Consider the following 15,824-nt stretch of genomic DNA (forward strand, 5'->3'; position numbering starts at 1 on the left):
GATTGGCCTGATCAAGGATAATTTTTGACGATGTACATAGAGAAAAATTTCTGTATTATGATTAGCAAAAAAATAACTTTTCATCACATAAATTTATGAAACTATTAAAAATTAAACAAGAAATTATTACCCAAATAAAATTATAATTCTTATTTGAAAAGTAATTTTAAAAAGCTGATATCCAATTCTTAGACAAATAATAATAATCATAATAGTTTTAAGAAATTTCATTTATGCCATAGTATTCTTTTTTTTATGGAACGGGATATTCACCAGTTGTATATCCTGAAAGGGCACTTGCCCTAACCCAAAACTCCTGGCCCGACTTGATTGATCACCCACTTAAGAGAAGACGCAAGATGAATTTTATTAAGATAACAAATTATAATATCGTGTAATTATTTATTCTTTAATTAAGTTTTAGATCATACATAAATTTAAACAAACTTCTTGTTTTATTAGAAATTGAAATAAATTTATTATTATATGATTTATACAATTATCACATATTTTTAAAATTATTAAGATATAATATTATAATATTATATTAGCCTATGCCATATATTTTAATAATAGATGTATGGTGTATCCGTATCATATTATATTTATGTTCCTATGTTTATATCGGCGCATCGTCATAGTTTGACGAAGTTTGTTAGCCAAATGTTCTATAAAGTATTAAATGTTTTTTTCTAGAGTATTCCATAGTAATGCTCAATTTATAAATATATAATCAAATAAATTGAAAATTATGAAAACCTTCTCATACAATCCATCGGCATTAGTTTAAGGAATGGGAATATATGGCCCCCCATTATCAAATAAATGAATTATTGCAAATGAAACTATCCTAAATTCTATTAATCACTTTAATTTTGACTGTTCGAATTAATGAGTTCGTCCAGTTCTAACTTTGGTGGGTTTGCAATCAGAGATCTGAATTTGAACTAGTAGAGCTAAAATGAAAGAATACCACAAATGATGGGTAAAATACTGTCGTTTATTTGCAATTTGGCATTCCACATTTGGGACCAAATAATATTTGTACTATGAGAAAACGTTGCATAAAACATTGAAGAAGACTGGGGAATCTTTAATTGCTGTAATTAAGAGGAATCAAAAACAAAAACAAAATAGAGTAACGACGAGGTTGCGAGCCACTCTTAGAGATGGATACGCAGAAATTATTTTGGCGTCGTTGAAGTAAAAATAGCGAGACGAACGCAAATATGCCAGGTTTTGTTGCACACAGTGCGTCTCGACATCTCTTCAAGGACCTGCTTGTCACTGGCCCGCACTATCTCTGATGTGCTCTGCACGCCAAAGTCGGACGGGGAGACCGTGCTTGGGAACAGGGAATGGACTATACTCCACCGAATTGCGAGACCCAACCACCTCGAATCTGCACCAGAAATAACCCAACTCTATATCTTTAGCAACGACTAAAAAACAGCAACAAAAAATCACAGCATTAAGTATTTTGCCAAATCCCTACTTATTGTCGTTTCACTAGCCATTTAGGGCATCGCCAACCGAAAATTTCATTTTTCACTCTAAAATAGAGTGAAACTAAACAATGGCGTGACTCATCTCTAATCAAACTCCATTTTGCGTCATTCGCAGAAGATAACCGTCTTTCTCATCTTTCGCGCGTGTTTCTTCAGCAAATCCGGTTAATACAGAAAAGTAACGCAGGTGAACATTACAACATCAATATTGACGTCGCACTGTTCACCCCAAACCAAATACCGGAAGTTTTGCCATTCCACTCGAGCTTGTTAGCAACGTCATTCATGTGTTTGGAGTTCAGTTGGAGAAGGCCTTAAAGCTTGAAAGTCTTTCTCTAAGATTTTATTTGGAATAGTTTCTTAACAATTTTTTAAGACAATTTTTAGTACAATTTTTTTTTAATAAAAAAATTTTATATTCCAAATGAAGCTCGACTTTCTTTATGTTTCTTAAAGCAACTTTATAGTATAAAAAATTTAATTTTTGTACTAAAAGTTGCTTTATGAAGCAGTAAGAAAGTCATCTCAAACAAAGCTAAGTCTTACACATGTGCTGTTGTATTGTAGATTAATCTTTCATACCCGAGCAATAATGACTCCTGGCCAGTTGGCTTTAGCTTAATTTAAAATGATTTATTGAGTTCGAATATGAATTAAGATCTTCAGCTCTTGAAATTGAAAACAAATCCAAAGCATTGATGCAAGTGCATGAAATTGTGCCGTTATATTTCCAGTTTAAAGCTAACCTGTATTGAGTCACCAAATGGTGGATAAAGGAAAACATCTCAAGCTTGGCGATCTCGTTCCCAGGGCAAGAGTGAACGCCATTTCCGAAGGGCATGAAGGTGTTGGGCTTAGGTGAGACCTGTGTTGAGTAAAAATTTCTTAAGGCTTATTAGTATTTCGCCATAAATGAAACAGTTTAATATAGATTTTGATGTGATAAACAAAGCTTAAGGCGTATTACCTCAAATCTAGAAGAATCAAATTTCTCCGGGTCTGAGTAAAATTCCGAATTGTGATGGATATTCCTGAATAAAGGCATCACCTTCCATCCCTTGGGGATAAGATACCCTGCATCCCCTCCAAATTTGTCATAATTCGTTGAATGTTAAACAAGAGAATATTAACATAAAATGTAACTAAGGCCTTACTCATCTAAATTTTCAACAAGAAGTCAACATATAATAAATAGGAATAGTTATAATCAATCTTGCATTGCATTGGGCTATTCAAATTTAGATGAGTAAACAATTTGGCTGTCACTTAATTTAGTAAGACTAAGGCTTCGTTTGGGACGGCTTTCTTATTGCTTCTTAAAACAACTTTCTAGTTAAAAGTTTTTAATTTTTGTATTAGAAAGTTGCTTTAAGAAGCAGCAAGAAAGCCGTTCCAAACGAACCCTAAGACTTCGTTTGGGACAACTTTATTACTGCTTTTAAAGCATCTTTTTAATATTTAAATGCTGCTTTAAGAAGCAGTAAGAAAACCGTCCCGAACGAAGCCTAAGTTGAAATCTTTATCTACCAAAATAGGTTGATAAACGTGTAAGTGTAAGCATGCGATCAGCCATGCCCTTATTTTTAGGAGCTGATCGTTTTAAATTACCTTTATACTCCACATCAGCCACAGCCTCCCTAAATGTGAAAGAGATGATGCTTGCCATCCTTAAGCTCTCCATTATAACCTAGACAACAGGAAAGTAGATAATCGTGATACATCACTTTCCTTGGTCCATTAAAGAGCACACAAATGCGCACACACGTATAACAGAACAAAAGTTAATCAGTGTTTCTGTTTTGGCTCCGTTTATTTTAAGGAAGTAAAAGAGGAAACATATTCAATCAAACAAATGCGAAAAACTATTTCAATTCAATTCTTCTATAATTTTCATTTTCATTTCCTTTTCTTTTCATCTTCATCATTGATTCTTATTTTTATATTAATTTGTGAGATTATTCTGTGCATACACCGGATACAACTTACCGTACAGAGACAAATCAGGTGCAACTACGTCATCCAGTACTGAGCAGTACCGAGCTCGGTACCTAGTAGTACCGAGCAGCGGTACCGAGTAGGGAGTGATGTGTCGCATTTTTATTGGACTCTGAATGATATTTAGTGTCCCCACAAAATAATTCATCTTAATATATATGATTGCAGCCCATCTTAAGTTGTTCGTTGGGAGATCTGATATGCATGTTGAGATCATAAACGCTGAAGTAAAAAAAAAAAAACACTAAGCCTTTGCTTAATGAATAGGACAATTTATCACTTACCCTATGAGTGAGAGGCATGCTCCTGGTTTGGGCCCACGTCAATGGCTGTCTTCCACATCCATTCGACTCATAAATTGCCATCTGTTCGGCCTGCAAGGTGATCGACAGCACGTACAATTTCAGAACTCAGATGAACAGCTCGTCCTGCACCAAACTAATTAAAAACTAGGGTTTCATCTAATTAATGCCTTGATGACTGGCTATACCTTTACTTCCATGAGAAGTTTTGGGTCGTCGTTGAGATACTTGACGATCCACGTAAGAACGCTGGCCGTTGTGTCCTGCGCCGCGAAGAGTACGCCGATAATGTTGTCGGAGATCTGTTCATCACTCAATTGTTCTCCTTTCTCATCTCTCCACTCTACAAAACATGACAATAGATCCTTCTCCACCGCTGCTTCTTTCTCTCTCCTCTCCTTCATGATCTCGTTAAGTATCCCCCGAAGCCTCTTCCTCGCCTGTAATTAACAGCTAGTTAATTTAGATCAAATAATCGTCCTAGCTACCAGCATATTAGTAAAAGAAGATGACAAGAACCTTAATGGCGTTGCTGAACAGAGTTCCGGGAAAGTTGGTGGGGAAAGAATTGTATCCCTTGTCAACGATGAAGTAATTTTTTTCCAGCGCTTTCTTGCGTTGCTCGCTCAAATGGCTGCCGAAGATGACGAGGATGCCGACGTCGAAGGAGAGCTGCAAAAGGACAAAGCGCATGACATGAATTGACACTAACTTCGTACTGTTATCGGCAGCTGTCATGATTTGAATCATCATTTTTACTGCAAAAATATAAATATTGGAATAAAATTACAGCTCATTCATGAAGAGACGTTCCAATTATTTTGTCCCAGGATGCGCTAAAACCTCTTATCCCCAAGGTTGGTATGTTTTAAATTTATTTATTTATTATTTATATCATTATAAAATAAACTGATGCATAATATGCATGCTCCTATAGGCTGTGTTTTTGAATTATATTGTGGGTGTTTGGCTTCAACAATATCATACAGTGGTAATTGAATCTATATTTTTCATTAATTAATTTCTTATGTAAAAAATTTATAAAAATTTATTATGACGTAAATGACTCAGTCCCAAAAAAAATATATAAATTTAAAGTTTTTTTAACAAATAATAAATAAAAAAACATTTTCACGTAATTTTTCGTTAATAAAAAAGATGAAAATTTAATTTAATTTAATTCCCTAACCGTTTCCCTTTCATTTTCTATACAATTTCCTCTAATTAAGGAGAGCCGCAGTTTTTCGGTCTTTGAAAGAAAAGTGTGCGGTGACTAATTTTCTTGAAAAACTGTCAAATATCTTCATACAATTTTTTTATATATATATCATTAATATTAAAATAAAGCTGAGAATTTCAAGCCGATTCTGCAACAGGTCCTTATTTTATTTTTCATTTATAAGAACAAATGTGGATTTAGGAGAGACATTTACAACTTGCTCTAAATTTTCAATGTCTCTATTATAATAAGTATCTATGATCATATTCCTATTAATTAATTAGTGTTAAAAAAATTAATTTATATACCCAAAAAATAATTTGTTCCGCCACTGAGTAACCAACCTTCTTCATAACTTTGAAGGTGCTGAGGACATTGCCATCCCAGGAGCGGAGAATGGCAGCTGCGGTGCCTTCAATTTGATGGACAAGACGGCGGAGCGACTCCGGCGAGAGCGAGGCCTGCACTAGCTTCCGTATGCGGGCATGGTAATCATCCTGATGGAAGAAGAGCGCCCAAGGGCCGATCATCTGCTCCTTGCTCCGTGGGTAGGTGGGCTTGAAGAGATGAGCCTCGCTCACCAACACCATCCTCGCCGCTTCTGGGCTTGCCAGCATCACGCACGGGTAACCTAGCACATGCGTCTTAAAGATCTCACCATACCTGATCGATCAATTCCATCGCATGAATTCAATGGATGATTATATTTTAGAGAAAGTAAAGAATTGACGGGTTAAAGATCATACTTTTTAAGCCTGGAAGCGAAGAAGACATTTGGGTCCTGTGAGTAAAGCTGGAACGTCTCGCCGATGTAGGGCAAGCCCATGGAGCCTGGTGGCAGGCGCAGCTTCCTCATTTGCTTGCCATGTTTCGTAATACGGAGACAGGAGAAAAGGGCAAGGGCGAGGGACGTGATTATTATTAAACTGCAAGAAGTTTCCATTTGCAACTCTATTCTTAATCTTCTCTATGGCTAGAGGAAATGCTGTTGGAGACAGAGGAATGAGGCCGCTCGGCGAGAGGAGAGGTGGGGGAGCTTTTATATATAGAAGAACAGAGTCCGTTACACACGCGTCTATCTCACAGAATCGCACTGTATTTATAGAATTGCGCATGAGAAACGGATGGAAGAAGTCTTAAATTTTTCATGAATTTACAGGAGAATAAGCACAAATCACCATTAAAATTGGAATCCCAATACAACTTAATTGAAATCCGCCCATGATTCATAGGGAAATTATTTCTATATATTATAATATTCCATTCCCAAATTATTTTGAATTGACAGATGGCACACAACCACAGTGACAAATCATTCATTCCTTTTACCATACATGCTACATAGTGTTGACGCTTTCAATATTTTATTGGCCAAGAAAAATATACAAGGACACGAGTAATTATTGTCAACCTAAGCGTGAGGAGCGCTTCACTTAGGGGTGTCAATATTTGACGTGATTCGAAAATTTGATTCGAATTCGAATCGAAAATTTCAGGTTAGGGTCAACCCGTACCTGAAACGGGTCGAGTTCGAGTTCAGCAAATCGACCCGTTTCAAAAATTGGGACGGGTTTGGGTTGACACAGTAACCCGAAATTGGCCCATTTTGACCCGTTTTGACCTAGAAACTCGAGATTGAACCGTTTTTTTCCCAAAAATAGGAGATTGACCCATTTTTTTACTCGAAACCCATCAATTTTTGGTCGATCCCGTGTCATTCGGGTCGTGTTGGGTTGATCTGGACGCGAAGCTGGTCGGTTTCGGTCCAAAAAAATCAACCAGTTTGCAAAAAAGGGGTCAGTTCGGGTTGACCTGAATAGTGTCGGGTCAATTTCGAATTCGACCTGAATTCGACCCATGACCCGAAATTGACACCCCTGACTTCAGTATGTGAACGTTGCACATAGTGTTCTTTGTGAACTTGGACAAGTTCTTTTAAATACTTCCAAAGTATTTCAAATTGATGCATGACATCCTCTAATTATTACGCTACAACGGCAATACCAAAGTTAGTTCAAGTTGGGCATCATCTAATTCTGTAATTAGTACAATTTTTGACTAATCAATAAACTCCACACGTATGGGTCTCACATGCACGACTTTTCTTTAAAAAAAACAAAGTTCTACTACAATCTCTTCTTAAATCAAGATTCGTTCGTCCTTTGCTTCAAAAATAGTTTTGTGATAAAAATACAAAGAGGTATATATATATATATATATATATATATATATATATATATACGTCCTGTGACCGGACCAAATAAAAGTTCGTCCACCAGGGCTGAGAACGGTCAAGTGCAGTAAACCAAATTCAGAGTAATTCAATACTTTTTTCATTAAGGACTCACTATATTTAAATTATTTTGATAATTAAATAAATTTATTTTATTTAACTTAACAAATAAATTAATTAATTTCAACCTGAGTCACTCCTTCAATTATATTATAAACTTGTTCAATTGTTTTAGAATAATGAATTCGTTACAAGCAAGATAACATATTTGTTTAATGATGGTTAAGTTGTTTATTTATGACTCATTTGGACCGGTTCCTGTTTCTAAAATTATGTTGAGTTCAGTAATTAGTTTAAACCACCTCAATAATAGATCGATGTATATTGGAGTTGGTTTTAACTGTATCTATCATAGTTTCTTATTACCTATGGGAGGCTTGGCTACATTTCATATAGCTTTCTTATTGCTTACTTTTTAAAACGTAATTATAATTTTTATTTGGCTACTGATTTTTACAGTTTCCATTAATTTTTTTTTGTTAGGGAGTTTTTTCTACTACAAATTTCAAAAAAGTTATTTTTTCCACAATAAATTTACAATCATTTTTATTAAAAGTTGCAGCTTTCCGAAGAGAAACCTTTAACAAAAAAGAAAAAAATGTCATAATATTTTGATTAAATTATATTATGATGGAAATGAATTTTATTATATTTGATTTCAGATTTGTGCTGCATCTAAGAACTTGTATTGAACTAATATCAAAATAAATCTAATAAATTTTAAGTCACAACTAAAATATTTAAATTGTGCATTATGACTTATCTAACTAAGATTATATTTGGAATAGTTTTTTGTCATTATTGTTTCACCGCTTTCAAAAGATTTTTGTATTAGAAAGAGGCTTCAGAAAATAATAAGTTGTCCCAAACAAAACTTAATATTCCACAGCTGCAGACATGTAAAATTTATAATGTTCCTTAACTAATTGACGCCGTAGTATAATCAAATAGAAAGTCATAATAAGAATATTCCTCATCAGTATTCGTTTTACATTTAGCTAGTTATTTTGATAGTGTAAAATATAGCAAACAATCAACTTTATTCATCTTATTATAGTATTTATAATTAATTAGATTAAGTATTAATTTTCTCAGCAAGCTAAGAGATGATGTAACAGCTACCTATGTTTGATCTTCAGTATATTTTTTGCAATATAAAAAGAGATATCGTTTGGATAAAAACTTTCATTGTTACGTTATTGCACTTCAATATTTATCCTTCTTCCTCAACTTCTAAAATTTATTTGATTAGCACGGGTATATCAAAAAAAAGTTATCTTGATCGGGCACAAAGCTCGGGTCAAAATTGAGTCAAAAACTTTCAAAATAAATTCAGAATCATATGAACTTCAATTTCAACAAACTTATAGTCGAACTGAAAGTCTCAGAAAGGCGAACCAAATGACACCAAATTTGACTCAATATGAGCCCAAATGGGACCAAATCGAAGACCCGAAATGCATTTAGAAGGTTCAAACTATAAATTGGATGACCAAATGGTTTTCAAACATGACATGCTTATATTCGAATCGAGCGTCTCGACGAGAAAAATCCAACGAACCCAAGATCGTTAAATTCTGATATCATTAAGACAATCAAATGCTCAATAAATGGTCCACGATTAAGGGGATCAACATCAGCCGTCCATTCAAATCACTCCCAACTTACCCTTTATTTCCCTCCTATTTACTGACAATGTCAATCTCAGAAAGCTATAAATAGACATCTCATTTCTCATGGAAGGGGGACCCCAAGAAAGGAAGAGAAGGAAAAGAGAGAAACTAGAATTCTCTTGTCACCAGACTTCTCCTCGACCATCGTTGCACCACTGACCATCGTCAGATTATCTTCGTGCTTTCGCTCGGCCTCCGACTAACGCCATGTGAAATTCCTTAAGTAAAAGAAGATAAATTCTTAAACATTGAAACTTCTTTTGGTGCAATGGCTGAAATTTCATTAAAAAAAAAATTTCGCAACTAAGTGTGCTCATCCCGGAGTAATTCTGCGAAGCGGCTTACTGGGAAGTTACACCAACATGACAAAATTGTGAGGCTCTTGGGCCAAAATGGACAATATCTTGATAGTTAAAAGTTTGAGTTGTTGCGCACCAGACTTCTACCCAGCAACCAACTAATACTGGAATTTTTCCTAGCCACCGACTAATGCCAGACTTCCACACCAGCCCACCGATCGACTTTGGTCTTATTGACCTCTTTTACCAGACAATGGTCTTTCTAACCTTCATCACATGCCAATTAATGTCCTTATGACCTCTATCGCCAGAGAACGGTCTTTGTGATTATTTTCGCCTGCCGACTATAGTCCTTACGACCTTCATCACAGACCTTCCGCCTTCGTCACCAGCCGATTATGGGCCTTTCAATCTCCATCGCCAGACAATGATCCTTCTAACGTATGTTGCCAGACTATGGTCTTTTTGATCTTCATCACGCATCGACTATAGTCCTTCCGGCCTTTATCACCATACAACAGTCTTTCTGACCACTGTCGCCCGCCGACTACGATCATTCCAACCTCAGTTGGAAAACAACGATCTTTTTTACTAGTGTCGCATGTTGAATATGGTCATTCCGATCTCCGTCGTCAGACAACAGTCTTTTTGACTGTTGTTGCCAGCCAACTACGATCCTTCCGACCTTTATCTACAGACAACGATCTTTTTGACCAATGTTGCTTGCCGACTATGAACCTTCTAACCTATGTCGCTAGACAACGCTCCTTTTGACCACCATTGCCAGATATATGTAGCATCCCTGAACAATCTTTTTTATAGTTGGCAAATTCATTCTTCATGTGATCTACACATCGATATTCAAGTTGGGATATTTATAAATGCTACATCCCCATCCTTTTAAAGGATCCTACCCTATTAAGATTGAACTTGGGAATTATGATTTCATGAAGCCAAAGAGAGTGAGAGCTTGAAAAATACTTATAGTAAGCTTTATATTGTCCAAAATACTGCAACCCCTCCTCAGATGTAGGTTAGAGTGTGAAAAGGCTTTAAATCTGTGTTGCTCCTTTTATTCTTCTTCTTTTATTTCTCTCATTACTCCAATGCTCTTCGAGATCAAGAAGTAAACCAGCTCAAAGACTTAAATCTCATATATTCTTCCCTTAGTACCTAGTCAAAACTTTCACTTATGTTGTTCGTTCCCATCTTTGACAACTATTTGATGATCAAAAGGGACTTACATGCATGTTGCCAAGTCTATCATTCTATTTTGCGAATAATGACGCTCATTGATTTACATCAAGAAGGGGAATGCACCTTTTAAGTAGGTGTGGACTTCTTAAGGAAAAAATAAGGAAAGGAAGGGGAAGAAGAGATACTAGAGAAGGAGAAATTAGAAATTATTCATTCCATCATAAGTCTTTACAACTAGAGAGGTATTTATAATACTTAGGCAGACCAACATGTCATTAAAGAATAAGTGTACCTAAACCAAGTAAAAGAAATATTAGACTAGTACTTTATCACACATGTTGAGCCATTTGTCATTTATGTTGCAAAAATTATATTTTTGTCATTTGTGAGTTATGGAATGTGTTTGTTCCTTCTTCTTTGGTAAACTTCCATAGTTGTTGGTTGTCCCACATGTTTGTAGCCTATGCTTCACATGTGGATTGGACAATTTTTGAATCCAATATAATATGTTGATGTCTCAACTAGAGCATCATTTGTTATCCTTTTTTATCTACAAAAAGAATGAGAATGCACCTTCCAAGTAACTTTTGACTCCTTAAAGAAGAAGAAGCAGAAGAGGAGCGAGAAGGAGAGAAAATAAAAAATTGTTCATTTAATCTTAAGTCTTTACAACTATAGAGATATTTATAATATTTAGATAAACCAACATGTGATCAGTATACCTAAAATAAGGAAAAGAAAAACTAGACTATTATTTTATTACATATGTGACATCATTTATCATTTATGTCGTAAAAACTATGTTATTGTCATTTGAGAGTTGTGGAATTTGTTTGTTCCTTCTTCATTGGTAGATTTTCAAATTATTGGTTGTTCGATCATTTTTATAGCCCATGCTTTACATCTAAATTGTATAAGTTTCGGACCCAATACAATATATTGATGTCTAATCGAAACCTACATACTTTTAATGTCATATATTAGAAAAGCTCTTCCTAGAGGTCACAATTTTCTAACATATGAATATTTACTGTAGGTATTGGGCTACAACTCCTCCTGCCATAGCTATAAAATTGTATTTGCTTATTGCAGATGTGTTGATACATAGCATTTAGACAAAAGAAAATACATGTATTCATAATTTCAAAGCAAACAGATATGAAAATCAATTATCAAAAATCAAATATCAAATATTCACTACTACCTTGAACTAAAAAAGTGGAGCAGTTTGACCTCATGATGTATAGGACGACATTCTTAATTTTTGTTTGAGCCATCTCGATACCTCGCAACTTGCTAGAAATTAGTACGTGCGGTCATCGGACTATCTGAAGATCAATTAGGATGTCGCCACGTCACCCGATATATAGCAATAAATTAATAACATGATGCGTCCTGATTGACTATGGACGATATCCGATAAACACATGTAATAATTTCGCTGCAGCTGACAGCTTTTGTTATGATTCTAAATGACATTTATTTTCTAGCTTGACCTGTTCTGTTCCCGTTTCCAAATGTCCTCCATCATGCCATGTCTTGGGTTGAAATAATCTTCCTCTTAGTTGGCAGTAAGTCTTCAGTCTGACTCTTGATTTAATTCCTTTTGAACTTAATGCTTTACCTCTCAATTTGGTACATTGTTCATTATTCTGAATCCTAATGGATTTTTTGTCATTTGGTTATTTTGTTTTGTCCTTCGTTAGCTTTTGTGCTACAATTTTATCAATTGATGTAATTTTTCAAAGCACTTTTTTTGTTAGTCAATGTATTGGGCTTCACCTCTCCATATCCCCAAAAAAATATTCTGACTGTGTAGGCATTATGAGATGCGACGACAAGGACGAGAATACGTAGAGAGATTATGTCCTTATTACCAAATTATCCAAGGTAAAAAATTGTCGTATGTGCTCAGGTATTATTGCTGACCAGTTTCCCTGTCAAATTTGCCCTTTCAATTTATCTTGGCAACAGATGTAACAAAATGAGTATTTAGATCTGATTCGTATTGAATGTGAAATTGATCTCAATCTAACCCGAATTGCAAAATGGGTCAGACATCTTGACCCGAATCCAAATCCGACCCATATCTAACCTAGGTTGACCATAACCGACTTGCTAACCGAGGTGCCATGAGGCACGAGCGGGAAAGCATGGGGGCGTGAGGGTATGGGCGAGCGCACGAGGGCGAGGGGGTGAGGCTCACGAGCGGGGTGAGCCCGTGTGAGCGAGCACATGTGCAACGAGCACAAGTTTGGGTGCGAGCGTGAGCGATGGTGAGACCAGGCAGGTGGGGCGCTAGCTAAGGAGCAGGCATAGGCACCAGCACGATGTCGCATGCATGAGCGCAAGGCCGCAAGTGTGAGGTGCGGTCGCTGGTGGTGCGTGGGGAGAGCATGACTAAGTCAGGCGGGTTGATTTTGGGCTTTAGGGTTAACTCAAACGTGACCCGAATTTTCAATCGTGTCAGAATTTGTAACTCAAACCCGACCAATTTTTCAAACTAGTTGACCCAAACCTGAAATTTTCGAGTCGGGTTTGGGTCAAGTTTTCGGATAGGGATAAATATTGACACCCCTACTTTGTAGTATGAAGACCAGTAGTTTACTCTAGTTGTCATGATGATCAGCTGATTGCAATCAAGACAATAATTTTGTATGTAAACCAATATGAGTTGAATCCGATTCAAGTCATATCTGAATTGAATTTGAGCTTGAATTATTAATCGAGTTCAAACTCACATTCGGCTTGTTCGTTTATTTTGAATTAGAGAAAATAATTATGATTCAAATAATTATTATAATAAAATGATAAATAAATTTGAAATAAAAAAATAATAACTTAATTTAGGAAAATGAGATGTATTTTTTAAATATTTTTACAACTTTGTAGTTAAAATTCTGAATGCAAATATATTTTAAGTGCATTTTATATTAATTATTTTTAAATGAACCGGCTAGCTTGTAAGGATTTAAAGGAGACAAAAACAATATAATCGTCTTCGAAAGACATGTCAAATCATTGAGAAGAATTATTTGAAGCGTACTTGAATCCATTGAAATGCGGAATCAAGCTCTTCGATCTTCCACGTTTGAAGCAGCGTTCTCCAAAAGAGTGAGAGACCCCTTCTTTTCACTCAAGAAAGAAAATGAGGGAAATGAGAACTTTTCCTTTTAAACTGGGGACCATGACCCTTTATACTTTAAGTGTACATATTTTATTTCAGCTCATCATTAAAATAAAATAAATATCCGACCTCTACACAAATTAATTTCATAAAAATTTAATTGAGATGCTACATAAGCCAAATAACTATTTAACACTTAAAAAGATTACAAATTTAATTAGCTTAATTTTAGATAGCTTCTAATGTATAAAACTTTATTTATATGTATTAATATATGCGTCCACATATAGAAATCTATCAACATCGCAATCTAACAAGTTGAGTTATGGCTAACTCAAACTTGACTAGTTAGCTCATTTACAAAAGAAATCACTAATACAAAGAAACTCAGTTTTCTCTATAGAACTTGTGTTCTGCTTCTTGTTTTTGCTTGTGGTTATTCTTGCAGGTAAGACGATTCGTGGGTGCATCATAGAGTCAAGAACTGAATAGTTGGTTTGCACTGAATTGATGTCGTGGGTAAATTTGAAAATGAAGGCAATCTGACGCAATTGCTTGGTAAGGCCGGTGATAGTATTATTGTGTTGCTTGAAGGAATAGTTGGCCGAATTGTTACCTTACTTGCCTACCGGGGTCTATTTTTTATTATTATTTTGGCCGATTAAATATTAATAAATTAGAGATTAAAACGTGCATCAAATATAAAATTTTAATTTGAGAAAAAGCACTCTACCAAACTCCTCATTGACTACCAGTTTTTTTTTTCAGGTTCCACTTACCTTTTGGGCATCAAAGGAAAAAAAAAAAGAGTTTCTTACCAATATATTAAGATTAAAATTTGATAAAATGAATATTAAATAATTTAATTTATCTTAAGCTGAATGTAATTTATAAATAATTTATTAGAAGGTATATTATGAATTATTATAACTTTTTAGCATTATTAAAGGAGTTTGTTAAAGTGATTACTTTGATAATTATGCTAATTATAAATTAATTAATCGGTATATGCAACACAGCTAATATTAAAATTTGAAGACATGCCTCTTAATTTGTCATAATATCTTTAGCTCTAAGTTGTCTTTAAAGAGGTATGCCGGTGTGCTCTTTAACTTATATAATTACAAAATTGCACGACTGATATGCTGGAAGGCCTAAATTATGAGTGGCATAGTAGGCGGATGGGAATTTTTCTGACTAATAACTTTGGTAAGTCGATTGAGATGTGCAGAAGGCTGGCTGAGACGTGTTTGTTTTATGTGGCATATTCTTATTCTGTCGATCAATTGTTTTATATTGGTGATTCATATCTCAATTGTGTAGGTTGAACTCGCTGGCGAGTTGTAGGGGGTCCTCTCCTTGATCAAGTTTAGGTACAATGTCTTCGAAATTTTTTCTTCTTCCATACAACCGTATGGCACTATGGAGCTGTATATATACTCGAGCGCTGTAGTTTTTGGTTGGAGATAAAGGGTATTATATGGTGCAGCGCCACAAGGCTACAAGGTGGGTCAGAGACAGAGAGTGAAGAGATGCGGCACGATAAACTCTTACGCCATAGCCGGAGGCAGAGCCAACATTTTTTTTTTCATGTGGTGGCACAAATTATTGAATTAAAAAAAAAACACTCAATATTTTTCATCTGGACTTGGACTGACATTGACTGTTTTAAAACTTTTTTTTTTAAATCAATATATTCATTATAAAAAGATAGAAAATATGATAAAAGAGAGAATTTATAATTGAGAACATTGAATTTTGATATTCTTCTTGTATATTTCTATCATTTCTCCCGTTGAGTCTTTATTTTTTGAAATCTTTGTACAATCATTTTATTGTCAATATTATTAAATTTTAATTGGATATCCGACCTATTTCTAGGTCCGGTGTCTGGACTTAATAATTTTCCCTGTGAAAGAGACTTCTGTGATTCTTCTAGAGGGCATTTCGTGAGCGCATGAAAAGGCAGAGCAGGAGCGGGGGATTGGGAAAGACAAGAAAAAAAATCTAATAAGTAATAAAAATTATTTGATTTTACCTATAATTAAGGAGCCATCAATATACTTAATTAAGCTTTAAGTGAACAGCTAGTGGGGGCCTGTGCTCCCAGGTCCTCTATGATAAATGCTCCCTTGGTCATGGCATTGCGAGTTGGGATGCATAGTTTTCTTTTTGTTTTTTAATCTTAACTTAAAGGTTGCATCCTTCGGT

At 35.1% G+C, this 15,824-nt stretch overlaps 1 protein-coding gene across 1 annotated transcript; it reads right to left on the bottom strand.

The window, feature by feature from the left end:
• Positions 1–993: 993 nt before the first annotated feature.
• Positions 994–6,083, bottom strand: LOC110092529 (abscisic acid 8'-hydroxylase 3). Its single transcript, XM_020817117.2, has 9 exons — positions 5,771–6,083; positions 5,369–5,687; positions 4,325–4,477; positions 3,994–4,245; positions 3,788–3,877; positions 3,117–3,195; positions 2,476–2,582; positions 2,255–2,373; positions 994–1,402 (listed from the first exon to the last, which is right to left on the bottom strand). The coding sequence occupies exons 1-9, from the start codon at positions 5,965–5,967 to the stop codon at positions 1,285–1,287; spliced, it is 1,434 nt and encodes a 477-aa protein (XP_020672776.1). The 5' UTR covers positions 5,968–6,083; the 3' UTR covers positions 994–1,284.
• Between the last annotated feature and the right edge of the window lie 9,741 nt (positions 6,084–15,824).

Source organism: Dendrobium catenatum, unplaced genomic scaffold, assembly GCF_001605985.2.
Source record: "Dendrobium catenatum unplaced genomic scaffold, ASM160598v2 fragScaff_scaffold_249, whole genome shotgun sequence".
NCBI classification, from domain to species: domain Eukaryota; kingdom Viridiplantae; phylum Streptophyta; class Magnoliopsida; order Asparagales; family Orchidaceae; genus Dendrobium; species Dendrobium catenatum.